The sequence below is a fragment of the Molothrus ater genome, chromosome 1 (genome assembly GCF_012460135.2).
Source record: "Molothrus ater isolate BHLD 08-10-18 breed brown headed cowbird chromosome 1, BPBGC_Mater_1.1, whole genome shotgun sequence".
Lineage (NCBI taxonomy): Eukaryota > Metazoa > Chordata > Aves > Passeriformes > Icteridae > Molothrus > Molothrus ater.
Window position 1 is genome coordinate 101605048 of NC_050478.2, and position 27725 is coordinate 101632772.

The following is a 27725-nucleotide window of genomic DNA, read 5'->3' on the forward strand; positions in this document are numbered from 1 at the left end:
GAAAACAAAAAAAAACCAAAAAAACCCCAACAAAACAAAACAAAAAAAAAGGAAGCTGCAGTTTTGCATGCTTCTCTCACTCATTCTTTCTACAAGATGAACTTCCCTAGAAAGAATCCAATGAAAATGGCTGCAATTACAACAAGAAGTGAAGGAAGAGAATTAGAGCCATTATCTCTGAGGGCCAAAGCTGTGGGTGATCCAGATTTATCCGAGTGCGCTACCTTTCTGAGCCTCAAGCCTTCATCCTGAGGGGAAGAAAAAACACAGGTGGAAAAAAAAACATAAATACATCACTAGGATAGTAAAAGCTGAACTCAAAAGGCCATATTTACTGCTGAATATTGAAATGAAGCTTAAAAAAAACCCTCAGCACATACAAAATTACATCACATCAAAATCCAAAATATGAACATAGAAAACCGTATTTTAAATAAGGACTGTAATTCACTAGTCTCTCTGCTTAAAAAATATACCAAAAATCTTGCCAGGCCCAATGAAGCATTCTGCTCTTACTTAGTATGTGTCAAAATTAAATAGCAGTAATTCCTGATTGTCAAGGAGAAATATCTGCTTTGTTTAGTGTCAATGTCATCAGAATAACAGGTGTGGAGATATCATATTATTTCATAGTTCTTTAAAAGGCTACCATGGCCAATAAAACTGTTCCAAAAGCAAATATATAGAAAAGACACAAAGTCATGTATTGACTAGTTACTGGTCACTGAAATGACACCTTTACATAAAGGTACAAGAAAGTAGTGTTTCCTTACCTCCTCTGGCCAAACAATTGCTCTTGCTCACTAGCTGTTTGTAATACAAAATATTACTGCTCTAGATCTCATTCATTATTAATGAAAAATAAAGCACTTATACAAAGCTACTAATTCAGTAGGTTTGACTTAAGGTAACTAAGGTCACCTTAAATAGGACCACTTCATTTAAGAAGAAAATTCTGCAGCTTCACTGTCTCCTCCATTACAATCACAAAGTCTCAATCACTGAAAAGTTCAAAATATACATTATATACAGGACAGTAATGTCATATTATGAATTGATCTTGACATTCTAACAGCTTTATCTACTTGCTGGAGTATACATCTTTTGGCCTAATTAGAAACCAGACCTTTCACTCAAGAAGAGTGAAGCCACTTCAGTATAAACGTGGATGCAGAACTTACTCTCAGGAGCCGATTTTCATCTGTCAGCTTCATAATCTCTGCCTGAAGTCTTTTGCACTCCTCCACAAGCTTCCTTGTTTCAGTGTCATTAAGTGAAACACTGTGTGGTTTTGGCATCGGTCCATCCTGCTTAGATGTGTTCAGTACTGGGGCAGATTTGCTTGCATCTATATCATTCTGTAAACATCAAGAATAATTTGGGAATTTACTTACCTAGAGAAAAATCATCCACAGCTTAAAAGTGAAACAATGAAGCTACTAATATAGTTCAATGATGTTTATATTTACAGTAAGCTGAACAGACACACTGACAGTTCAATTCTGATTAGCTCAAGTATTAAAAAAGCAAGAGAAGATTGCACCGTTTACCTGGTACTACACTCTACTGAGACACAAATTAATACTTTAGCAGTTCAACACTGACCCAGGAGGCATGCAAAAGAGGGCATAAAATACACCAAAGAGCATTTGAACTTGGAGGGGGGGGGGGAAATAAAAGCAAGAAAGTAATCCTGCAATAGTAAGAAAAAAAAAGTAAAAAAGTAAAATCATAACAGGTCATGTCACAAACTCCTATGAAGTATGTGTGACACAATGTTTTGCGCTTGTAATACCTCTTAGTGACGGAAAATAAAGTGCTGCACAATGATGAAAATTAAGTCTGACAGCATCCTAAATACACATTACTAATTTTGAAGAGCCACAAAAAGCTGTGAAAAGAACAATACTAAAATTAACTATCTAATTCCCACAGCTTTGCCCAAAACCACACAATCATAGAATAGTTTGGATGGGAAGGAACCTCAAAGAAGATCTAGTTCCACTCCCTTCCCCCCCTGGCCCACTACAGGCAGGGACAATTTTCACCAGATCAGATGCTAAAAGCCTGATCCAACATAGCCTTGAACACCTTCAGGGATGGGACATCCACAATTTCTCTGGGTAACTATTGAAATAAGATCCCAGTATTACTGAATGGAACATGCCTGGCCTCGTCTGACCCTTGCTGCTGGACCAAAGGTGGCAGCTGTGGTGTTTCACCTCAGAGACACCTCTGGCTGACTGGATGTTGCAGCTGGGCACTTGGGACAGGTCCAGGCATGAAGGAACTCAGCTTTAGCTCTGGTGGAAAGGCCTTAGGTGATGGTGAAGGGAAAAGGAGATGGATTCTGCCAGAGGGTTTAATCCAGAGCTTTATTCCAGGGTCACAGATCTCTGAATCTTGTGATATTCCAACACAACAGAATCCTGATCCGTGGTTGCTGTGTCTTTTAAGCCTAGGGGAGAGGGGGAAGGAAGGATAGGTATGCCACCAACCAGGTAGGAGGGGGGAAGGCTCAGGGGACAAGTGACACCTGGATAGGCCAACGACCTCAGGGCTGAGAAGCATCTTTTGAACTTTTGCCAATCAGACGATGCCCTTGCTAGAATGTTAAGACTGACGGACAGCACTTAGCAAGGGGGCAAGGGGGAGGGGGAAGGTATTGGCACACCTGGGAGGGACTGGGATAGCTGAAACAGGATATTGCATCACACTGCAACAGGTAACCTGTTCCAGTGCCTCACTATTTCCTGAGCAAAGAATTTCCTCCAAACGCCAAACCCAAATCTTTCCTCTTTTAGTTGAAAATTATTCCCCCTTGTGCTATCAGTATCTGCCTGTGTTAAAAGTTGCTGCAATGAGGTGTCCATGGAGCCTCCTCCAGGCTGAACAACCCCAGTTCTCTCTGCCTGTCTTCATAGGAGAGGTGCTCCAGCCCTCTGAGGATCTTCAAGTCCCTCCTCTGGACCTGCTCCAGAAGGTCCACATGCTTCTTATGCTGGGGAACCCAGAGCTGGACTCAGGATTTCAGATGGGGTCTCACAAGGGCAGAGTATAAGGAGGGAGAATCTCTTCCCTTGACCTGCTGGCCACATTTCTTGTGGTGCAGTCCCAGATGCAATTGGTTTTCTGGGCTGTGAGCACAGCACTGTAGATTCATGTCCAGCTTTTCAACCATGAGAACCCTCAAGACCTGGCAAGCCTGACTGCCAGTGAAGGTTGAGGCAAAGAAGTCAGTGGGTACCTCAGCCTTCTCCATATTTGTTGTCACCAGTTCTCCTTTCTTGTTTATCAGCGGGGTTCACTCTCCTTGTCCTTTCTTTTCTAATATACTCCACACTTACAGAATCCTTTCTTGTTAATCTTCACATCCCTTTTCATCTGTAACTTAGTTTTCCTGATCCCACCCCTACACACCCTCATGTACTTCCCAAGTCACACGTCCCAGCTCCCACTGGCTGTGCATTACCTTCTTCCGCAATGCAAGGAGCAGATCCTTGCTCAGCCAGGCCATTTTCTGGCCTGCCTCCCTTGATTTCTTACACATGAGGATGGAGAGCTCTTGCACTCTAAGAAAAATGGCCTTAAAGAGTTGGCCCTAAAAGGGCCTTAAGCCCCTTAAGAGTGTAAAGAGATGACTTTTTAATTAAAAAGTAAGCTCCTCTGTCCCTAGGGACAGTTTCTTAGGAGGAAGTACAAAAGGAGGTAGTTTTGTATAGCTCATTACATTTCTCTCACTACATTACACACTTTATAAAATTAAAGCCAGAAAGTAGACAACTAAGTGCCTTGATAATAAATGCTCAACCTTTATATTTTTACTGTTTAACACACATTTAGGAAGTTTACACCTTCATCTCATAAATTATCCTTTCCAAAAAAGAAAGAAAAAACAATAAACCAACCCCAAAATCCCCAACTACAAAGCAATCCCTACACCCCCTTCCCCTCAAGATTAAACTGAGATTGCATCTGAGAACTATAAAGTATAAAAATAACAAAAATACAGTTTTTTGCAACAGCTCTCCATTGTTGGAGTTTTTAAAGATGTGGTTGGACAGAGTGCTCCCTCTGGGACAAGATCTTGGACCACAAGGTACTTCATGGTCCCTTTAAACCTGGGATATTCCATGATTCTGTGAATCCTTAAAAAGTTATATACTGAACACTCCTCCTGTCTAATTTAGTGCAAATTCCATCAATTCATTTAGTCATTAAATCAAATAAGTTAAAAAAACCCTGAAATTTCTGTGAGAGCCTACCAGTCAGTGTATGACAGTTTCTTATTCCTTACTTACCAGTTTATCATTTTCATTGGGCATTTCAAACACACATCTCAATTTGGAGTCCATCAACTCATCAGGTTTCGCTTCTTTCCACTAAGAAAACAATTAATACAGTTATTTAACATGCTGCACTCATGCAAACATCTCAACAGTTCACAAGATTGCTCTTAGCACTGACCTCCTATACAGCTGAATAGCATGCTTACCCTCCCTGCAATTTTCAGACTTGCTTATGAACAATGCTTTTTTGTTCACACGCACTGCTGTGAAGTAACAAAAGCTAGAGATGGTTATTCAAGTCTGGAAATGAAAAAGAGTAAACTGAATGCAAGGATAGATCCATCAGAGGTTTGTATGACACAGGGAGGGGACAATACAGTGGTTTCTTAACACACAACAAGAAACAAGTAGCATCTGAGTCAGTTTGAAAAGAAAGTTCTAGCCCTATTATGCCTCAGTAAATGTACTGCTTGTATCCCATCTTGAAAGCACTGATTTTAAATAAAAGATTGAAAGACACCTTTTAGTGACTCTACATGCGTTCTAGAGTAAATTTCTTTAGTTCTTCAAATTTTAGACTGTTACCCACTTTCACCTTTTACTGCATATCACGTGACAATTTGGCCTAGAGAATTTTTCAAAGCTGTTTATAAAACACATTTAAATTTTAATGATTCTCAGTATATTTAAATAACTAAACTATGTTGGAATCTCTCTACTCAACTGACAATTAACTTTCAAAGCATGCACCTCATGTAGTTGTCTTAAATTCTTAGGCTTAGAGACAGGTCTGAAGTCTGCAGCAATTTTTCTAATAGGTCCTCCTGTTACCTTATAGGTGTTACAGATTCAAATATTCAGGTTTTTCATAACATGCTTCTTTTTTTCCAGCAGTATTAGTTACACAGTCACTTTTAACTACAATTAGCAAATTTCTGCATGATCTGTTTCTCAGTACTGTATACCTGAACTCACTAAGAAAGCAGTTATTTGAAAGGTATTTCTGAAGTTGGTTTTTATATCCTTAACCAAACAGGCAGGCTTCATTTACCAAACATAACCAAGAGCTCTTAGAGCAGATGAAGAAAAACAAACCAGTTCAAAAAGGCAGACAGATGTTAACATTCATGTCTCCAAAGCTTCACAAAATCTAGAAGGTTTTCCATGGCTTCCAGTGAAGAGTGATGCCACAGTAATCTTTGCCTTCATATAAGGGAACAGAGACCAAAAGGTCTCTTGGATTTCAGCAATTTATAAAATCTCATCTTTATCCTTTGTTTCCCCTCTCCTTCTCTGCCTTGAGTGAACATCGAATGTACCTGTGTGAACCCAGGCATTACTTAAAACAGTTTGTAGAGTTAGAAGCATGTGCAACAATGACCTCCACCTTAGGACATACTTATGTGAGTCCACATACACCCTAAAAGGCATGTTCTGACAACTGAGGGCTTCATTCCCATTGGTGCCAGCCAGCAAAATCAGAAATAGGCACCTTACTTCTGAACTAACAAGCACAAACCTACATACCTTCTTTCTGGATCTTGCATCAGACCAACCTAGCCTAAGAACTGAAGTTACAACATGTTCTATTGAAACAGAAAATAAATCTATCATTTGTGCTGTGTTTAGCCAGCACTTGGTATCTTGTAGGGAGACACAAGATCTACTTGATCTTGGTATCTTGTAGGGAGACACAAGATCTACTTTTAGTCTTGAAAATGTTTTAATTCGTTATAATCCCATTCAACATTTCACTTAAACACTTTTCGTACCAAATGAACCCATTTACATACAGCTTCAGGCTTGTTGTTTGAATATACTCTTGATTCATTTAAATTAAATCTGTTTATCCCTTTTAAATTAGCTGCATATAAAGGTATAATATGCCCATATTTTAACACTGAACTGACCTTACCTTAGACTCACTCCTGTTTCCATTCAGTAACCTCTATGCTAATCACTACAAGCAAGTTCTAAGAGGTGACCTTGTTCAGAGAAAACTCAATTCTTCAAAAAGGAATCATTTCTAGTTAAGCCAAAATTTTTAAGGAAAAAGATACATCAGCCATTTTACTCCAATTTTACTTACCACTGCCTCCATATCTGTAATATTTGGTGGTGCATAGGTTGTTTGTACCATGAACTTGTGTTTACTCTTCTCATTTGGGTCATAGTCAAAAGGCTGCAGCATTACTGTTCCAAAGGAAAAAAATAAAACTGTGATTCTTCAGCTAATCACTACAGCAAGTATGTACATACAGCAAGCACTTCAAATTTAATCCTCATTGAGCAGACACTGAAAGTTAAAATGCAAAGGCAGTGCATACACTGTAGAAAAAGGGACTGAGAGGTCAGAGTCTGGTGTGGCTGACATGATTATTTCTGTAATTACTATAGGAAAAGACATTTCATATACAAATACGAACAAACATCCTGTAAAAAGACCGAAAAAAATTACATCTAAATATGTGTATGTGGGAATAGACTTGAAACTTGATCTACCAGAGAATGAGGACTCAATGAACTGGAGAGATAAATTATTTTGCAGTGTACATACACCTGTCTTCCACAGAATGGGAATTTCAGCTCAGTATATCCTTATACAAAATTAAGAGAAGCAGAGGCAGTTTTCAGAAGAATATAAGAAAAAATACATGGAGTCCTATAACAGTTACCTATATATGTACCTATTTTATAGCAATGAGAAAGCTGTGGCAGAGATACTGATAGAGCTTGAAAAATGCAAAAGCAGAGGGGAAAACATTAACAAGTAACAGTAACAACCTTTGAAGGAACAAGAGTAACATGGTATAATATGAAAAAAACTCAACAACAAGCAATTGCTGTTAACAAGTTAACAGCAAACGACGACAGGATGATAAATAGTAAATTTAGAGTATCAATGTAAAGAAAAACAGCTCTTACGCAATTTGTATTTCAGGAAAAAAATGAAAAAACATGGCAGACGAAGGTTACTTAGTGATCCACAGTTGAAAAGTAATAAATGATTAAAAACCGTCAGTGGACTTCTATATAATGATTGTCAAATCACATTTCCAACAATGAATTTAAAAACTGTCTTGGCTGTGAATCAGCACAATGCATTAAACAGGCTGAAGACAGCTAACACTACCACAACATTCAGTTTTGAACATAAGAGCTTCAGCCCACAGTATCCTATAGTTATTTCTCTCTGCACAACAATATGAGAGAAATCTATTTTTAATTATATGAAAGATGACTCAGCACTGAAAACATTCAGCTGAGAGACTGATGAGATAAAGTGGGTCACTAGAAAAATAATCTGTGCACTTATCTTAGCAAATGACCCAAAAGAAATTATATGCCTAAAAAAAAATATGAAGCTGACACTGTGGGGAAGAGAACTTAGTTTTGAAAAGCACTGTGGAATCACTGTAACTAAACAATGGCACTCAAAAACATCTTGAGGTCACTGTAGCTGAATAACTGCATGAGAATCCAGCAATACAGAAATAGGCACATCAAAGACTTCCTGCCATGCCAACTGAAGACTCAAGCAGTGTGACACGTTTCCCTTTATTGGAGATCCTGAAGCCACAATACTGTTTACAGCTCCAGTACTGACTCATTTAAAAAACCAAAATATTTAAAGCTTTAAAAAGATAATTTATAGCTATGAAAACACACAGGATGTAATCCCTCCATCTATTCAATTCCCTGAAGAGAAATGCCAGCAAGATCTTGATTGCGATATTGAACTACCCACTGGAAAAATCCCAGATACCAGGTCAAACACACAGCTAAGGTAAAATGGCTCTAAGTTGTAGTTGAAGACAGAAATAAAGAAGTTTTTGACTATTTGAATCTTAAATCAATTCTTAAATCTTTCATCCCCAAGCCAGTGAATAAATACCACGTGTCCAGATGCTGGACTGCCATGGGAAGCAATAATGAAGTTTTAAAAGGCTCCATTCTACAGATAATATTAGATTAGAAAACTCCTAAAGGAAAGTTACTCTAAAGTTTTAGTCAATCACAAACTTGTCTTGCCTTCTTCTTTGCATCATTTGAACATATCACCTGAAGATAGCTCTCCAGCTTCTTTTAAACTTCCCAAAGGGTGTAAGAATGTAGATCTGAAAAGCTCTGAGGATTGCTCCCTTATTTCCCTTTTGCTTTGCTACAGAAGTCTCCAAGGGTTCTAAAATAATCAGTTTTCTAGACCTAGGAGATCTAGAAGTTCACATCTGTATTGCCTGTGACATCTACAACCTGAATGAATATCCCTTATTCTAGAGATTCTACCACAAAACGGTCAGGAGAATGACCTACAAAAACCCTTTACCAAATCTGCAGACTGTTATCTAGTCTTCCCATTTTCTTGAAAAAAACTACTAGAGACAATTGTAAACTATTTTTTTCTTAAATGCTATGAACTATGAAATGTTACACTTTAAGCACATCAGAGCAGCCAAGAAATGTTCTACTTCAGGATACAAACATGAATATAGTAGTCTGAGGCAAATGTACTGTTAATGTCACTGCCCATTTTCAACTTGCTTTTCCTCCTTTTGAGAGCCACAAATAAATGTGTCAAAGGCAAGTATTTCTACATGGAAGATTTTTTCATGTATCGTTGCAACTCTACATCAAGTTGTCATCACGCTAATGAGGGGAATCCTTTCTATTTAAAAATAAAAAGGTTTTAAAAAGCTGACATACTTCAAACAGTCTTTAGGATCAAGCATTAGGGAACTGCATCAGAGGCCTTAAGAACACTTAACCTACAACTGCATGCATTTATTTTTACCTGAAACAATTACAGATGATCCTGGGTCAATAATTCCACTGTTTGGCCTCACACAGTATCGACGAGGTGCTGTGGTCTTCACTTTGAAGCATACTTTTCTATCTGATGGATTTCGTAGTTTAAGATTTGTAGTTACTACATCTGTAAAGGGACCTAAAAAAAAGGTTGGTCTTTTTAAAATCGCATCTCTGGAGAAGAAATCTGTTTATACAGTACAAGTAACTCTTAAAATACATCTTGTTGCCATCAAACTGGCAAAAGCAGGTTAAATCATACACCTGTTAGGCACATACCCTGTGTTACATGCAAAGAGTGCTCCATCACCTTAGTTATAACAACATACATTACAACAATCAAGAACTCTTAAATATTACAACAGACTTGAGCTGCTGGCACAAGTGGTTCATATATGTATATGCTATTCCTACCAAATCATTCTTAATATTTGAAATACCTAGAAGGTACTGGTCACATGCAAAAGTAAATTTCACTGAATTGTTCTTCAGGAGTAGAAGTCACACATTCTTTGGAACTCTTTCAATTGTTTAGAGAAAGAAAACACTGAGACTAAAACATAGTCACTGCTCTTAAGATTTCAACTTCGGTGGGGTTCTGACCTCCTATAGACTTAAAAGAACAAGGTATCAATCTCCTCTTTTAAACTCAAAATAAGCAAGAGAGATGATATTCTGTTTATGCATGTACTCCACCTGATCCACAGAAAAGCAATAGTTGCTATTGCAGTTGAAGTTACTATATTTATGTATTCAATGCATAAATATACAAAGTGTACTCTCTAAACTGCATTTATGTTAAACCTTCAGGATAGGAATCCTTCCAAGTCTGGACAGGAGGCATAATTCTAATATCAAGCTGCAAAAGCACATCTTCCAGCAGAGATCACCTTCATGCAATGCCACACAGTAACAGCACAAAAAATAAGGTTCACAGCATTCTGAGCAGTGTTAATCTTCCTTATGTTTGTCATCTGAAAGCAAGACTGCAAGGGCTCTAGAAAAATGGTGTTTCATATGAACATGAAATTTATTCAAGAATATTCCATGTGTACATTAACTTTTAAGAACCTTCTTTATAGTTCTTTAAACACATTAAATAACTACAAAATATTTTTTATCAATATTGAAAACACAACAACAACTTTTCCATTAAAAAACTACAATGAAAGCAAACTTCAGATTAAATTGGATGAAAAATATAAGTGATACGAACAAGTGGTAAAGTACAACAAAACCACTAATTGCATGAGACATAGGAAGTCAATTCAGAAAAGTCTGAACACCTTATTCCAGAGAGGAGTCTGCACTTCTCTGAGGGAAAAAGCTCTGCCCACTAGCAAACACTACACTAGAGGGCTCACCACACTAGAGGGCTCACTATTTGACTGATGCCTTTATTTCTAAAACTCATTCCAAGTACTTGATTTTGAGAGAGCGTTAAACAGTCCTAACACAAAACACCAAGATACAAATACATAAAGACTAAAAAGAGAATCCCTGAGAACCAGAACACTGAGATGCAGATGAAGATACATGCAAGCTAGGTTTCCATTCACTGAGGTTCTTTTGACAAAATAGGAACTGGTATTATTTGCCTGAAACTTCACTTCTGATCTGACTTTACATGGTGGATGAAGTAAGTCATCCTCTCAATCCAAGCAAATTTGATACAGCCCCCAAGATTTACAAAATTACTTGAAAGTTTCCTGCCACTTACCTTTTTGATGGTTCTTGCATGATCTAGTTGTCTTTACCTATAGAGAGAGATTCAAAAAAAAAACCTCCCATCACCCATACCACAAACTGAACTAAAACCAGGCAGCTGAATACTCTTCTCATTCTAAGACTGGTGATACACTCATAACACACCGAACATGTATTTTTTTCAAGCTACACCACATTTTTGAGGAAGTTATTCTGGGAGTTTTACTAACAATCACCTAAGCTATTAGTCATCTAATAACCACTGCTTTTGCAGTGCCCAGAGGCAAAGAGCACTTTGACTCTGACTTTCAAACTTGAGGGTTACTTTTTTTTTAATTGTAACTCTAGGCAACGTGAGGTGGTCTGCTTTTCAATCTTCTCAACTACTTTTACTAAGGACACTCTGCACAAAGGAAAAAAAATTACACTGTTCAGAGGCTCATTTTGAAAAGCACAGTCATCAAGAAAAGGAGCTATACTATTCAAAACCAGCTTGTTTCAGACAAAGCAATAGTGAATTTATAAACTGACAATAAAGTGGTTCTTAAACAAATATAAAAGATATTCTGTTTCTTTTGAGACACAAAAGGTCTCCTCATGCCTGCCTTTTTAAAGTGTGCCATAATGAGATAGGATTCAATATATTCTTCAAATTACTCTGCTATTTACTGTCAGTTTCAACACCTCAGATAATTAAAAGAAATCTGCTTTTCTTTCCCAGGTACATGAATGCAGTGACCTCCTTTGCATTTCCTGGATACTTCACCAAAAAAAAGCTTTTAGCTCGGGGACACTTTTTAGAATCAGACATTTCTTTCAGAGGTGACTGAAATCTTTTTCAAGGTCTAGAGGATGCTTATGACAGCTTTACCTTTTACCTGCTTTCTAAAAGCTTTAAAGAAAATAGCTGTATAAAGACTCTCAAGACTCGCAACCATCAGATTTAATAAATAGGTGGTAACAAATTGGTGCACAAAAGGAAGAGATGACTGAATTTCACTGTTCCTGCAGAACCCAGCAGTTTGGTAGTTTAGCGGCAAGCCAACAGCATGGATCTGAGCAGGGACAGGCAGGAACAGACAGGATAGTAAATCAGAAAAAAAAAAATCTAGTACCTTTCCGAGGAGCTTCATGATCTAAGTTAGCATGACATAGCCTTCAAAAAAGAAACTGCAACACCTGAAGAAGATTCTAGAGTTCACTATTACACAAACATAAGCACCACTACCTTTGCAGGAGGGGGGAAATTAAACACAAGCTGGCAGTAATAGCCTAAATGCAAAATCCTGAACTACAAATGTTCTTGAGAAAAAATGTGGGGCACAGGCACAGAACCAGGAAGGAGAAATGTTTGGATTGTACTACGCAGACTGCAAGTAAACAAGGAAAAAGACTGGCGAAGATGGATATAAACATTCTGCTCATGCATCAAAATGGACAAATGCACACCCACTTCATCTCAGAAAATATTCAGCTACACCAGGGCAGCATTATAATCTCAAAAATAGCATCTCACCTGCTGCTTGCATGCTACTCAGGTCCAAGTAGATTTTTATTTAAATCTCAGATAGGCTTATGTCTAACTGTACACATAGAAGCTGTGGTAATTCAACTAATAAAATCCTCAGGCTACATACCAATGTAACATGATGTCTAATGACAAGAGGTCACTGCTTTATAAACCTGTAATCTCAATCCAATAACCTCTGGAAGTCAAGAGTTACTTCAAAGGGGACAGTGAGTTCAATAACTCTCTTAGTAGTGTAAATTCAAGACACAATTACAGCATCTTCCTGGAATAAAGGTTGTGAAAATGCCAGTTTGTCCCAACTGGTTTTGAATGGAGCAGTGACAATTCATGCCACAAGTCTTCCTATCACTTTGACTTATGAGGGCCTTAGAAAAGAAGGAGAGACACCTGCTTAATCATACCCAGAAATACCAGACCTACCCAAAAACTTCATGTGCTGAGTTTCTATTTCAGCTAGCTTGCAGTGCAGTCATCACACAACATTAATGTCGGGGTTGCCTCTGGCAACTACACAGCTTGGACTACAGCAACTAGTGGGCAGGAAGAAATGCCACGAATTCTGCAGAGCCAGTTTCTACTGCTGAAACAGTGCCAAGTTTCCCAGCTTGCCACAAGCTTGCCAGTTATAATGCAGTAAAACCAAAATATGCATATTACTGGATAGGTAGGACCTGAACCGAGATCTTTTTCATCAGTGGTGTCATTTTCATTTCAGATTCAGGTCTCCTTCACTGTCCCAGCTTCAAAACCCATTTTTCTACCATGTGAGACAGTCAAACATCAGGGAAAAAATGATGATGTGAACACACCTTCCCTAGTGTGGGAAGGAAGAGCTTAGATAAACCTCCACAGGTTTAGGCAAAGGTGAGAGACCCATGTCAGAATCTCTAGCTGTACAGAGCAAACAAAGCACTTCTGAGAAGGGGACAGGTTTGGTCAGCAAGAAGCTCCATTCAAAATAAGAAAAGCTGCCGTAATGTACAGAAAAAGCCTGTCTTAAAATACTACCTCTACATAAAATTGGATAAGAATAAATTATAAGTTTATTAAATTACACAAAATCTTTGATAATTAGAAGGCACATCACTTGTAGAGTTGTACAAAAATGAGCATGCATTATTTAACAAAATCAACAGCATTCTATGAAACAGCTTAAGTGTTAAGCACATTGCCTGCTTCGATTTAAGACAATGAACTGTAGCTGCTGCAAAAGCCAATGTTTAAGCTAATTCTGCCAGAAAACATTCTAGTTCATGCACTGAATTAAAGTTTATTTAAGCTGTAAATTGACACAGCAAAGTGATACATTCAGCCACATCTAAAAACAATGTAAGTATACATAAAAAACATACGGACTGGCAAAAGGAATCCAAACTCCTTAAAATGTGTTATGGTATTAACCTCAAAAATATGGGGATTATATGCTTTAAGTGGAATGCTGTTTTTTAAAAGCTGCTGCATCACCTTTGAATTTCCAAGAGCACTTGAAACATACGGAACACTTCAATACACTAAACACTTCATTAACTAAAACAAACTCAGGGTAGTTTTCTTTGGGTGCACAGTACAGTTAGGTTGGGCAGACAAAGAAAACTCATTTACTGCATTTGACAGTTTGAGCCCTAATAAATGAGAAATGAGCTCAAGTCAGCAGAATAAAAACTAATAGCAACATTTTAAACCAAGCAAGAGAAACTTTGAGACCAAGTAAACTGACTTTTCAGATAGACCTGAGAGGAACAGAGTAAGATCTCCAGCAACTTCTTCTGCCAGAATCAAATACAACAATGGAGTAAAGAAAGAGTAAGTTAAATTAAGAAAGCTCCATGTAATCTATATTTGTATTATGTTGTATGGAATTTTTTAATTAGGCCAAAATAGAATTGCTTTTCTTTCCCATCATTTGACATAGCAATCACAAAATGGCTGTGGCTGGAAGGGACCTCTAGAGGTCATCTGGCCCAAAATCCCTGCTCAAGCAGGGATACCAAGAGCCAGCCGCCAGCACCATAGACAGAAAACTTATGAATACATGCAAGGATAGAGACTCCACAGCCTCCCTGGACAACCTGTGCCACTACTTGATCACTCTCAGAGTAAAAATGTGTTTTCTCACGTTCAGAGGGAAGCTCTTGTGTTCCAAGGTGTGCCCAATGCCTCTGGTCTGCTCATGGGCACCCATCTCCATCATCTTTGCACCTTCCCTTCAGGTATTTTATACTTCAGAAGATTCTCCCAAGCCTTCAGTTCTCCAGCCTGGAGTAGCCACAGCTCTCTCAGCCTCTCCTCCAAGAGAGATGCTCCAGTTCATCATCTTCCTGGCCCTTCCCTGGACTCTCTCCATGGTGTCAATGTCTCTCCTGTACTGGGGAGCCCACACCTGGACCCAGCACTGCAGCTGTGGCCTCACCAGTGCTGAGCAGAGGGGGAGGATCACCTCCCTCAGCCTGCTGGCAACATTCCTCCTACTGCAGCCTGGGACACCACTGGCCTTCTCTGCAGCAAGGGCACATTGCTGGCTCATGATCAACGTGGTGGCCACCAGGATGCCCAGGGCCATTTCTGCAAAGCTGCTTTCCCAGCTGGTCAGATCCCAACCTGCACTGCTGCTTGGATAGCTGTTCCTCCCCAGCTGCAGGACTTTGCACTTTTTGTTGAACTTCACAAGGTTCCTGTCAGCTTGTCTGTCCACCTGCCAGCTCCCTCAGCACCCACGTGTGCATTGCACCAGAGTCCTTGGACATACTCTGTCTAGCTTACTTAAATATTCCTTGACCAGATCACCTTCCACCAGAGGTACTGAAGGAAAGATGTCTAAAAATGAGAAATACTTGTGTTCTGTAGCAAGTCAAAACTACCTTGACTATCAGATAAGAAAATCAATCTTAAAATATACCCAAAGCACTTTATTGCTCAAAATTGAATTTTATAGTCCTTTCTGAAAAAAGCATAGGTGACATAGCTGACACAAAAGAAAGTGAGTGGAATTTTTTATTTCCATACGTTTGTTTTAAGAAATTAATATTCAGACCGCTATGAAAAAAATCTGAAGAGAATATATAACATACATTGCCATCAAACATAAATAACTCCTTCCTCTTGAAATACCAGAACCATGAGCATTCAAACTGGAATAAAAATCCCAACTCTAACAAATCACCTACATTAAAATTATTCATGGTCTATGAAGCATAATAACTTAGGTTTCATGGATTAATACTTAAACATGAATATGAATGATCAGGAATAATCAGTGGATGAAGGTAAGAGATTAATTATACATACAAATAATCATGGCTCTCACGAAGATATTAATATATTAGAGCAGCATTACAGAATCTCACTTCTTATTCTACCCTGGCACTTAAGAAACAGTTATGTTTTATCATCAATCTGCATGTAAAAAACAGAATGCAAAACAGGCTTTGTAAGAAAGCTGACACACCTCAATGTCCACAATTCCTGAGGGCTGATTCTAGGCTACCACTGTTTACAAGGGGTAACATCAGATTTTATCTGAGCTCCCCACGATGACATGCTGTCAGCATTCATGCTGCTGATGTGTCTATCATGGATTTTTCTTTCTAAAAAATGCTGAGACAATGCCCATTTTCTAATCCTAAAATAGCTCATCTTCCTCTGTCAAAGGGGCAGCGCCTGCACATGGCTACACAGCTTATTAGAGGTGCTTGTGCAGATGCTGGCACACGGGCTTTACTGGGGTTGGTGTAAGAGAAATGGGAGCTGAAACCTTTTGCCTGCCATTCTGACAGAGAAAAGACAAAAATACAACACAGTGACATTTCAAAGCAGACAAAACATTTCCTTACATGTTTTTTCTGGATGAAAACTTCTTATTCACCCCAGCTTGTGACTAAAATGTTGTTAGTAGCCAAGAAACCACAGCAAAAATGCAGTAAGCATCTATCTCAGCGGTAAAGTACAATCACAGATCATTACCAGGAATTTTGATCAAGAGAGCATTATTTTCTTTATATATTAGATAAAATACAGACTAAATGTAGACTGTCCTGTATTTTATGTTAAATATGGGCAATGGTTTCTTTAGCCCTAACAACCACAAAATACCACTAGCTGCAAGATGGTATAACACGGAATAACTTCATCCAAAGATATTATTGCTGGTATTTAGCTTAAGCTTTAAAATCTAGCAGCCTAGGCCCAAGTCAGCCATAAACATCTATTCCTGACATTTTTCCTACTGAAAGAGTGCCACTACTAAAGGACGATCTGGTTACTAACATCAAAGAGATGCTTGTACCTTAAACTTAACCTCCATAAGAGAGTGAATTTCTTACTCACAATTTAGCTGTACTCGATTATATTGTTATTCTTGTCAGAGACTTATTAAGAGCATACTAAAATTGGTAGCTCTTAATTCTACTAGGATAAAGTCTTCAGGATCTAATCATAAAGTATTATTCATACCAAAGCACTGCTGAAATAACAAGAACAGTAGAAATATTTCAATGGTGCTTAACTTGAACATTTAAACCACCAAATTATCCATCCAAAGTCCTGAAGCAACTAATATATACATGCAATCTTTCAGTATGGATTTAGTTCAGTAAGAGCTATGTTATAAACCCTTCCTGCTGGAGCAACTATTATCTTTGCTTGCATAAGATAGGATATTTAATGAGCTTGATATTTACAGAGTTTCTTAGATTTCCAGAATACTAGCATATCTGATCAACAGAACTAAATAAACAAGTAACTTTTCCCTTTCCTTTTTCCTTTTAAACTTGCTCTGTATTTAACCTGCTGTAGCTTACCAGCAGTTTCAGTGATGCTGGAAAACCCAGATGTGCTGCTTAAAATATTCAAATATCCAGCAACTTAAAATCCATATGCATCATCATGTAAGGAATCTCCCATTGGATACACCTAACTGATCTGCATTGCAACATACAAGATACTCTTCAAACTCTATAGCAGTAATCAGAACGCTTGTAATCATCTCAGATGACAGCTGTAGTGGCACATAGAAAATCAGTCTTCCCACAGAAGACCTGATCAAAAGCTCTTGCCCAATGCGCTCCAAGAACTGGGTATCAGAGGCCAGACACAAACCTTGAACAAACCACCCAAGCTCTTGTGGTTTTCACTGGTTTCCTTGCAAGCAATATCCCAACAGTGTAACAAAGTAACTTTAAAAAATCAATCAAATTCACAAGTCTCCCGGCATGGACAAGAGCCCAGAAAATTCTTAAAAGCAAACAAACAAACAAACAGTTTTAGCTGTTGAACCTCTACGTGGTATCCAACCTTGGCTCATAACACAGAGCCTGGCCAAAACAGACTTGTGTATCTGACATTAAAATCTCCTACAGACAGGACTAGCTGACACTGGACTGCCTCCCAAACACATCAACAGATCACTGCAGCTTCAGGGTGACTTTTCAGTCTCTGGAAGCACAGGCCACAGTCTCCATTTCCCAAGCCACTGAAAGCCAAGCACAATCATTTCCTACAGTCACTCAGGCAAACAAACACCTGCTTCAAACAGAAGTTGCATTTAGTCGGTCTTGTCCACCAGGCAGGACCACAAACTCCAACTTCCTCATCAACTTCACATCCCAGTACTGAGCTGAGCTAATGCAGCCACACTTCTCAGTACCAGCCAGGTCACTGCTACAGAAGCAGCTGGAGTTCCAACCTGAGCCGTAACACAGAACGTGCCTGGTAGATGGCTGGTGGACATTCAAATTAAAAAACGAAACAGTTTTTACTTTCAGTGGGTCTACTATGTTTACAGGCCTTATTAGCACCATAGTGTTTAACATGATAACATGTTAAATTAACATCATATCCATATGGACTAGAAATACTAGGTTTATTTCAGATACGGAGCAGTTAGTCCCACATATATAATTTTTAAATTCATGGATATCCCTTTTTACAAAGGAGAAAAAATTAAACGTATCTCAATCAAGCTATTCCAATGTCTTGGAATGTAACACACCATACCTGCTTTGCTTAAGTAAATAATTGTGTACCACTAATGTCCTACCAAACTATCAAGAACATTGCAAACTCATGACCTAGGAGAAGCTTTCTGAAGTCCGCATGAAACTTATAATTTTGTAAGATGGTATCTGATGAATTTAAAACTGTTTTTGTCCACATAATTTTCAGAAGGTTGGTGCAGACTGACATGATTCAGATTCAGCTAAGTTTCTAATGATCTAAATACATTCACAGCCACTTGAAGCAGATTCATTTTTCCACCAAGTCTATCCTTTAGTCTAGATAGATTTTCTTTTCCCCAGTGCTTACCTTGCTGATGTATTTATAGATAGCAATCAGATCCCCTTTCAGTCTTCATTTTGCTAAGATTAACAAGCTAAAGCTATTCTATTTCTACTTCACTTGTGTTAATAAAGTTGTCTTTGCATCATTCCCATCTGGGTTCATTTTATCTGACTAGGTGTTGCCAGGGATGCATTCAGATGAAGCTTCATCAAAGGCAAAAATCTTGACATTAATACTTTCCTCACTACAAAATTACAGTCCTGTATTTGCCCCATTTCATGACTTGTCACATTCACAATAAACCCATGATTAAGTACTAGTCGCTAGTTTTACTTCTTTTTCATCACCTCTAAGAAAATGGTTTATTATTAGCACACATCCCATTTTTTTTTTGCATTCATCACATCTCCTAACCTTGCATTACCAGTGAGCTGTACCAGCATACTCCCACCCATACCAAGGTCATTAATGAAAAATGGAACAGATTTTCCTCAAAAATATATCAAAATGTATTGAAGACAAGGAGTTAGTGACAGCCAACATGGCTTTATCATGGTCAAATCAGGCCTGACTAATGTTGTGGCCTTCTATGGTGGACATCAATGGACAAGGGAAGAGCTACACGTGTCACCTACCTGGACATCTGTACAGCCTTTAATATGGTCCCCCCCAACATTCTTACCCCTAAATTAGAGAGATATGGGTTTGATGCATTAACTGTTAGATGCACAAGGAATTGTCTGGGGGGTTTGTCCAAAGAGTTCCAGTCAATACCAGAACATTCAAGTGAAAACCAGCAACAAGTGGTACCCGTATCCCCCAGAGATGCATACTGGGACCAGTATTACTCCGTGTCTCCATGGATGACACTGAAAGTGGAAGTGACATCACCCTCGGCAAGTCTGCATCAAGTGACACCAAGGGAGTGATGCAGTGGATTCACTGGAGGGAAGGGAAGCCATCCACTGGGACCTGACAGGAGGGAAAGGTGGCTGAATGGGAATCTCAAGAGGGTCAGCAAGGCCAAGTGCGAAGTCCTGCACATGGGTCAGGGCAATCCCCAGTATCACAGATAGAGAAGGTCTCAGATCAGACTGCCACATTCTACCTGGGACACTGCATGGTGTTCCATGTTCCATCTACCACAATGTCTTCTTTCTTTCCTCTAAGGCTTTGCTTACTATTGAGGCCAGACCAATTCAAGCACTGAAGTGTCAGAGGAAGATTTTAATCCAAGTTAGACCACATTTTGAGAAACAAAAGGCAGAAAAGTTCTAATTTGATCATCTTTATAAATTTCATGCAAGCACTTTATTTTCTTCCTCTTCCGTGTTTAATTAAACACATGCAGACCTACAGCAGGATAATATTCAGCAAACTATCTTAATTCGCAAGACATTTCTCATATAGGAATGAACAGAATATATCTGTTTTCCTTTACATAACCATCTATTTCTAAATACATTCAAATACTAAAATGAAATATGACATCTACGTTGCTAAATAATTTTAAATGCCAGGAAATAACTTTATACAATCCAAAACAACACTAAAAGGCAAGAGCAGCAAGAAGCCAAGATAACCACGCCTCAAGTAAAGTCCTACCACCTTAAGAAAAACAAAGTTAGTAAAATTCTAACTTGTGTTTATGCATTTTTATTTCAAAAATACCACATCAGAAATTATCTTAGTAGAGTCATTTTGCTGATTTTTTTCTTTTTAAAGAAATTAGCTTACACTCACTTATCAGGTTCATCTGACACCTCAAGCCTTGTAAACTGACAACTTCCAAGCTGGAAAGTGTAATACCTATCTAGTTAGTCAGGGTTGGTTTTTCCACTTTTAATACAGTAAGTTCTCTTCAGAAACCTTTTCTATTTAAATTAATGGTTTATAAGGGAAGCATGTAAAACCCCTTAGTGACTAATAGTCACAAAGATCTGGTTAACAAACATGTCCCAAAGACAAAGAAAGTAAAACGTTCACAAACCATGGTCAGGCCAAAACAGGAACAATTTAGATTTCCACAATGGACAGTTGGTGCACTAAATACTCTGATCTATTTACTGATGCAATAAAACAGGTCCTCTCAATCCTCTCAAACTTTCTACTTTTCAACCTGGCCTTGAACAGCAGTACACTGTTCATGCATAATACAGAATGTCTTTATAATATTAATAAAAATGTCTTGTGGTGATCTAGAACACCTGCTTATGCTATCAACAAGCAGCATGAATAAGCACTTTATAGTAATTACAATGCAAAGGTGAAGCTTTTATATCAATCATTGGTACACACTAGAAGGACAAGATGTGAGGTTTGGATAGTGTTTCACTGTTTAGTGAAGCAACAGCAATATTAAGCAAAACAGAGCCTATAATTTTCAGGTAAAGGACTAAACTTCTAAATTTTCACTGTTGTATACCTCTACCACCACAGGAAAGTATTTCATTACTGAATCTTAAAACAAATGACAAACTAGTTCTTCCAAAATATAATCTAACACTGTAACACACCTGACTTCACAGATCAATATAATTCCCTTTTTACAAGGCAGTTTTAAATGCAGTCTAGCACAGTGGTAGAGATGATTGTATAACATAATACCACCTAATAAGCAACACCTGGTAAAAAAACATTACCCTTCTTTATCTTCCTCAACACATTCCCACAAATCATCCTGTGCTTCGATCTTCAATAACACATATAATGTAAAGAAATTAAAATACTAACAAACACTACATTTGAGCCATGAAACAATGGATAGAAGTATACATATAGGAAGAGCAAACAATGCCAAGAATCGCTCTTGTATTTAAAAGAAAAAAAATGTCAGACTACGTGTTGAATACTGAGTCATTTTATTGCCATTATGCAATTCTCAGCCAGTAAAAATATTAACTTAAATGGAACCATTTCAAAGCATCAGAAAGTCACAACTATATTAGTAATCACTTACAACCAGTTTTTCCCCCCTCTACACTCCCACTCTTTTAGTTTCAAAAATGTTCCTGAATGAAGACAGCAGAAAACTGACATCCCAATCACCTTTTTTTTCTAACCTATCTTGGAAAATTGGGACATCACAAATTTACTGGTACCTTGAAGAGAGTGAAAATAGGCATAATTTGACATAATCAAGATACACACAAGTAAGGCAGTAAGATCACATTTGAATACTTCAAACTCTGCCTACACCAAAAGGCATCCTAGGCCAATTCTGGCAACAGACCTTGAGGGCAGGGGATGCATTTAACGTTGAGCTATTTTTGCCTTTAAATTCCACCTTCTCGATTTGCAGCAACACATATCCCGTGGCTTTCAGTGTTACCAATAGCAGTGTAATGATTACAAAATAACCTACAGCAATATTTCTGTATTATTTAAAAGGTTGTCGAAATCTGCTTTTCAGAATAAGCTGCAATACTTGAGTGAAGTGCTCTCTACCTCCCATGAAAAGTCATTTGAACATACACCAGCTGATAGCTGATTTTATACACTGACAATTCCAGACTATGATGCAGATCAACAATCAGAAATGAAATATTCTCGGTCACACTGATCTCTCCTAGTAACTCAAACCACCAAAAAAGAAAATTTACTGCACACAGACACATTCCAAATTTTATTTTAGTCTGCTAAAGGAAAAGAGTAGCTCATTATTTTGAGATGTTTACAAAAGGTAACACAACTGGACTTCACACACTTGTAAGCAAGAACTTCAGTAAAGGATATCAATTTAGAATATTCAGGCATTTTTAGAATCTTGCATTGCTAGTCAGACACCTCTGAATCACATGAAATTCAAATTCTGAACGCTGTCTACTAATCTTCCAAAGCTCATCAAATCAACTAGTGTTGATTTTCAATTAGGTGTTGCAGAAGCATGTCTTATGACTGATTTAAACATTTGGAGAAGGCTTTCAATTTTTTTTTAAAAAAACTACCATAATCCAGGATCAACTTAAATCCACGTTACTTAAAATTGCAAAACTGGCTTCTTTGGCCTTAAGGAAGAAGGAGTTTCCATAAAAGCGCTACAAATTTTTGAACTTAAAACTTCAAATGTTGCTATTAAACTACATTACTCCTTACAAAAAGAAAATTAAAAAAACATATTTATTCACAGGGCACCAATTCCAGATTCCTATAATCTTCACTGAACTAGAACTACCAACAATGATTACATGTATGAGTCACATGAAGAAGACACCAGTAAGAAGATGTTCCACCTTCCAAATGGGTTGCTTTTAGGTGTCTTGTGTTTCAATTCTTCCTATCCAGTCCTAAACAAAACTCCAACAACTTTAGATTTGGGAAGTCAAAGAAAACACATTAGAATACAAAAGAAAGCCAACCTGGAGGAGCAATACGGCTGAAGAACCTGGGTACAAGACCAGAATTTTGCCATGAGGCAAATTCTCAGTGCTCCATACTGAATGTGAGTGTGAAAGAAAGTGGTAATACATAGTTTATCAACTGCCTCTTCATTTCATCACTTTTAAGTACAATTTTTCCCTTTGTCACATTTGCACAACACTATGAAAAGTACTAAATTGTTTTGTAGGCTTTCTTAAGATATTCCTGATAGTTTCAGAATCCAAAGAAATCCACCTACCAAAGAGGGTCAGAGGGAATCAATCATGACCCAAACACTATTAATGACTGAAATTTCTAGAACTACAAGGACTACAAAAACAGGATTGCAATCTTGGACACCAAGGGAACTATGTAACGTGTTAGCTACCACAGGACATGTCCTTAGAACTCCCCTTGAATCGTGCTGAATAAAATTCAAGGATAATTGTATTACAGACCTTATTTTTGCTGACAGAGTAAATTAGATTTTATTAATAAAAAAAGCAGTTTCATCAGGCAATGATTAATTTAAAGGCTTGTTGTTAACAACTCCTTATGTTAAGTACTACATATCTTTTAATGAAATAGTTGTTTGTAAAGGGGCACACTATCACATTTCACTGTTACCCTAAAGGTCAGCAAACCCATTATAACTTCCTGAGGCAAGAAAACTAATAAAATTTTTTGCTCAATTCAAATGTTTAGACTTAAACTGGATCTCTGTTCATATGCATCAACAATAGTATTAAAAATGGATGATTGTACCAATAAAATAACTTTGAATAACCTACTGCACTGAAAAAATGTAGTTTTATTCTTTTAACAAAATGTTATGCTCTTCCTACACCATGCTACATTTATTCTGAGTCATATATTCTCTTTCTTACTAACCAATTACTTTTTAAAAGGTGACACTCAGAATTCACTACTGCCAATATTGTATTCTTCAACACAGTACTTTAGAACTGGGTTAGTTTGTGGCCCACAAACCTTTTTAAACACCTCTAAATAATAAGCAGTTAGAAAATATTTCTTGAGAGTGCACTCAATGCTCTCTGAATTGACAGCACTTTCTATAGTATATTACTGCAATAGTTCAGTAACAGAGAGTGCTGCAGTCTCATTATGCTTCATATTTTGTTTTTGCTTAGTCTGCTCTACAGGAATTTTCCTAATATATGCATTAGTCTGAAACAGAAGTTTATGCCTAAAGAATACACATTTCATGCTCTAAGTGCATAGACACATAGCACAATAAAGATCACTGACTAACAACAGCTTCACACAGACAGAATTTCTAATCTAGTATTTATTCTATCAACACACTGTTTCATATCACATCAATACAGCTTAGTTCCAGCTCAAAGACATCCCACATTTGCAGGCTTTGAATTAGACACAGCATTTTTTTTAATTAAAAAAAAAATTAAAATAATGCATTTTTCCCCAACCTGTTCTGAACAAAGCATACTGAAATATGAGTGCAGCCAGACCAGCAGCATTTTAACAACACAAAACCCAAGTGAAAATGACAAGTTCCTGCAATGGTTTTGAGTCTGTGTATGAAAGTGCAATTTAAAAAAATTTAAAATTGAAGCTATCGAGAAATTAATATGCATAATCAGACAAATGCTGGGGTTTAATTGATTTGACAGATCAATAAAACAAGTATAGTTTGCTAATGCTAGGCCAGACCAAAGGTATTTTGGGGGAATACAGTGTTCTCTTCTATTACAAACATTCATTTGTTCTAGTTGTCCGTGGAAGATTTTTACAGCATCATAAATTCCATTCTGTTCTCTAAAACAATGAAAAATGAGCATACTAAAAGTGGAAAACAGAAGAATGTACAGGATTAGGCACATACATGTGGTGACACCAGCCACATCACTTAAAAATATAACTTCACATAACATTAACTACTCTTTAAAAAAAAAAATCTAATACAGAACCTTTCAAATCTGAAAGGTTCTGAGATTTTTCTCAATGCCCCTTGCAGGTATATCATCACAAAAACTACATGTTCTGACACGCTTTTTTTTATGCCCTTGCCTTTAAACGATCACTCATTTCTGAGAGAGTCTTTCCTTTCACAACTATCTAATTCACGAGGAGAGAAAACCACAGACAGACACACACGATACCAGCACTAGCTGGGACCTATTTTGACAGCAGCACGTCAGCAGTCACAGCCATGCGGTCGGCACGCAACACACAGCACACATAAAACTTCCGAAAGGCACGCATTCCATTTCCCTCATTCCCAGGAAAGAGGCGAGCTCCCTGTTGACGTTCCGAGAGCCTGCCTGAGACGTGACAGCTCTGGGGAAAGGTCGGGGAGCCCTGTGCCGGGCTGGGATGCACCGGGGCGAGGGCGCGGGTGCCGGGCACTGATGGTGCAGAGCCGCACCGGCTCCGCGCGGCCCCAGCACGCCTGAGAGGAGAAGTGGGACAAGGCCAGGCGTTAGGGCAGCCTCGTGAAGCCTGGAACGCCGCAAGGCTTCCACCGCCCGCTCCAGGGCCTCTCCTGCCCGCTGCTGCCAGAGGGAGCCCGCACCGCCAGCGACCGGAGAGCGACACCCGCGTCCCCGGGCGCCGCTGCTCCGGGGCCGGGCCTAGGAGCGCAGCGGTGACTCGGCGGGGCGGGCGGGGGCAGGGGCAGGGAGGGGGCGGCCGATCCCACCCGGCACCGCGGATCCCCGCGGGATCCCAAGATGGCGGCGGCCGATCCCGCTCGCCGGCTCGGCGGCGCCCCCCATCCCCCGGCGGGCGGGCAGCGCCCGGCACCGCGGCCCGCCCGCGGGAGGCAGCGGGGAACGCGGCGCCCGGAGGCGGCCCGGCGCCCATGCGGAACGGGACACCCCGCCGCTGCCGCCCCTCTCCGCTCCGCCGCGCCGCGTTCCCCCCTCCTCACCTTTGAATTTGAGGTCGGTGGGCGGATCGAGCACCAGGATCTGCTCGTGCTTCGCCAGAGCCCCAGCGGCCGCCATCTCGCTCGCTCTCTCCGGCGGGAGGAGGGGCAGGGGGGAGGGCGGAGGAGGCGGAGGAGAAGGCGGAGGAGAAGGAGGAGGGGCGGAGGGGGCCGGCGGTGCCGCCGCTCGCTCACGGCGGGCGGGCGGTGTCTCGGCACGGCTCTGCGGGCGCTACCGGCGGGGCGCGGGCCGAGGGCGGGCACTGCCGCTGCTGCTGCGCGCCCCCGAGCGCGGCCCCGCGCCCTCCCCGCCCCGGCAGCACTGCCCCCTGCGCGGGCACGGCGGCGGCGCGCTTTCCCCCGGGCCTTCCTTGTGCGCATGCGCCAGGGCGCCGCGGGGTCGTCCTAGACCTACGGAGATACCGGGACACAGAGGTACGTGGAAACAGACGGACGTACACTCCCACACACACCCTTCCTTCCCGCTCTGACGGCTAGAGCGAGTCAGAATCCCCGAATCAGTTGCGTTGGAAAAGAGCTCCGAGGTCATCGGGTGCAACCTTTGAGGTAGAACACGGCACTCAGTGCCACGTCCCGTCTTTCTTTAAACACCTCCAGGAACCGTGACTCCACCACCTCCCTAGGCATCACATTCCGATACCTAATCATTCCTTCTGTGAAGAAATTAGTCCTAATGTCCAACCTGAACCTCTCCTGGTGGAAGTTGAGGTTTTGTAGTCTCATCCTATTGCTAATTGCCTGGGAGAAGAGACTGACCGCCACCTGGCCAAAACCTTCGGTCAGGCATGGACCTCCCCGAGCCGCCTCTTCTCCAGGCTAAACACACTCTGCTCCCACAGCTGCTCCTCACAGGATATGTGCTCCAGACCCTTCACCAGCGTCATTGCATTTATCTGGACATGTTCCAGTACCTGAATGTCTTTCCTGAATTGAGGTGCCCAGAGTTGGACACTGTTCTCAAGTGCAGTCTCACCAGTGCTATATATAGGGGAGAAATCACTGCCCTGGTCCTGCTGGCCACATGATTCCTGATAAAGGCCACGATGCCATTGGCCTTCTTGGCCACCTAGACACACGCGGGCTCATGTTCAGCGGCTGTTGGCCAGCATCCCCAGACCCCTTTCTGCTGAGCAGCTTTCCAGCCAGTCTTCCCCCAGCCTGTAGTGCTGCAGGGGTTGGTGTGACACAAGTGCAGGACCCGGCACCTGCTCTCGTTGAACTACACCATTGGTCTCGGCTCATCAATCCAGTCTTGTCTTTCCCCGCGCCGCGACTTAGCCCGGTCCGGTCCCCACAGGCAGCGCTGGCTGGGGCGAAGCGGGGAGAAGCAGCACCCTCGCTCCTCGCCTTCCCAAGCGCACACACATAGTTCGGGTCGGAGCGGGAAGGGTGCCGCGGGCTCGGCGCTTTGGGCAGCCGCGTCGGGAGAACTACAGCACCCGGCATGCCCCGCGGCAGTAGCGGAGCCTGCCGGGAGTTGTAGTCTTGGGGGGACAGCAGCGGGCGCCCTTCCCTAGGGCCTCAGGGGCAACGGCTTGACCGGCCTTTCCCTTTAAACTGGAGAAGAGAGAGCGAGCCTGGGTGGTGGGTCCCGGCGGCTCTGACATGGGTCAGTGCTGTTCATGGATGAGGCAGTTCCCAGTTGCTGCCAGGTACCCTCGTTGCAGTGGCTGTGGTCTGGTCCAAAGGGACCTGGGCACTGACGTGAATGGGCCTGACCTTCTGGCCTTGAAAACAGTCATAACCATTAAAGTAGGAAAATAGTTGTTACATTACGTCTTAGGAATATTAACAGGGAATAAATGGACCTGTTTAGTCTAGAGAG

General features: G+C 40.2%; 1 protein-coding gene across 1 annotated transcript; it reads right to left on the bottom strand.

The window, feature by feature from the left end:
• Positions 1–26104, bottom strand: VAPA (VAMP associated protein A). Its single transcript, XM_036403875.2, has 6 exons — positions 25883–26104; positions 9082–9234; positions 6379–6482; positions 4302–4382; positions 1182–1358; positions 1–248 (listed from the first exon to the last, which is right to left on the bottom strand). The coding sequence occupies exons 1-6, from the start codon at positions 25956–25958 to the stop codon at positions 90–92; spliced, it is 750 nt and encodes a 249-aa protein (XP_036259768.1). The 5' UTR covers positions 25959–26104; the 3' UTR covers positions 1–89.
• Between the last annotated feature and the right edge of the window lie 1621 nt (positions 26105–27725).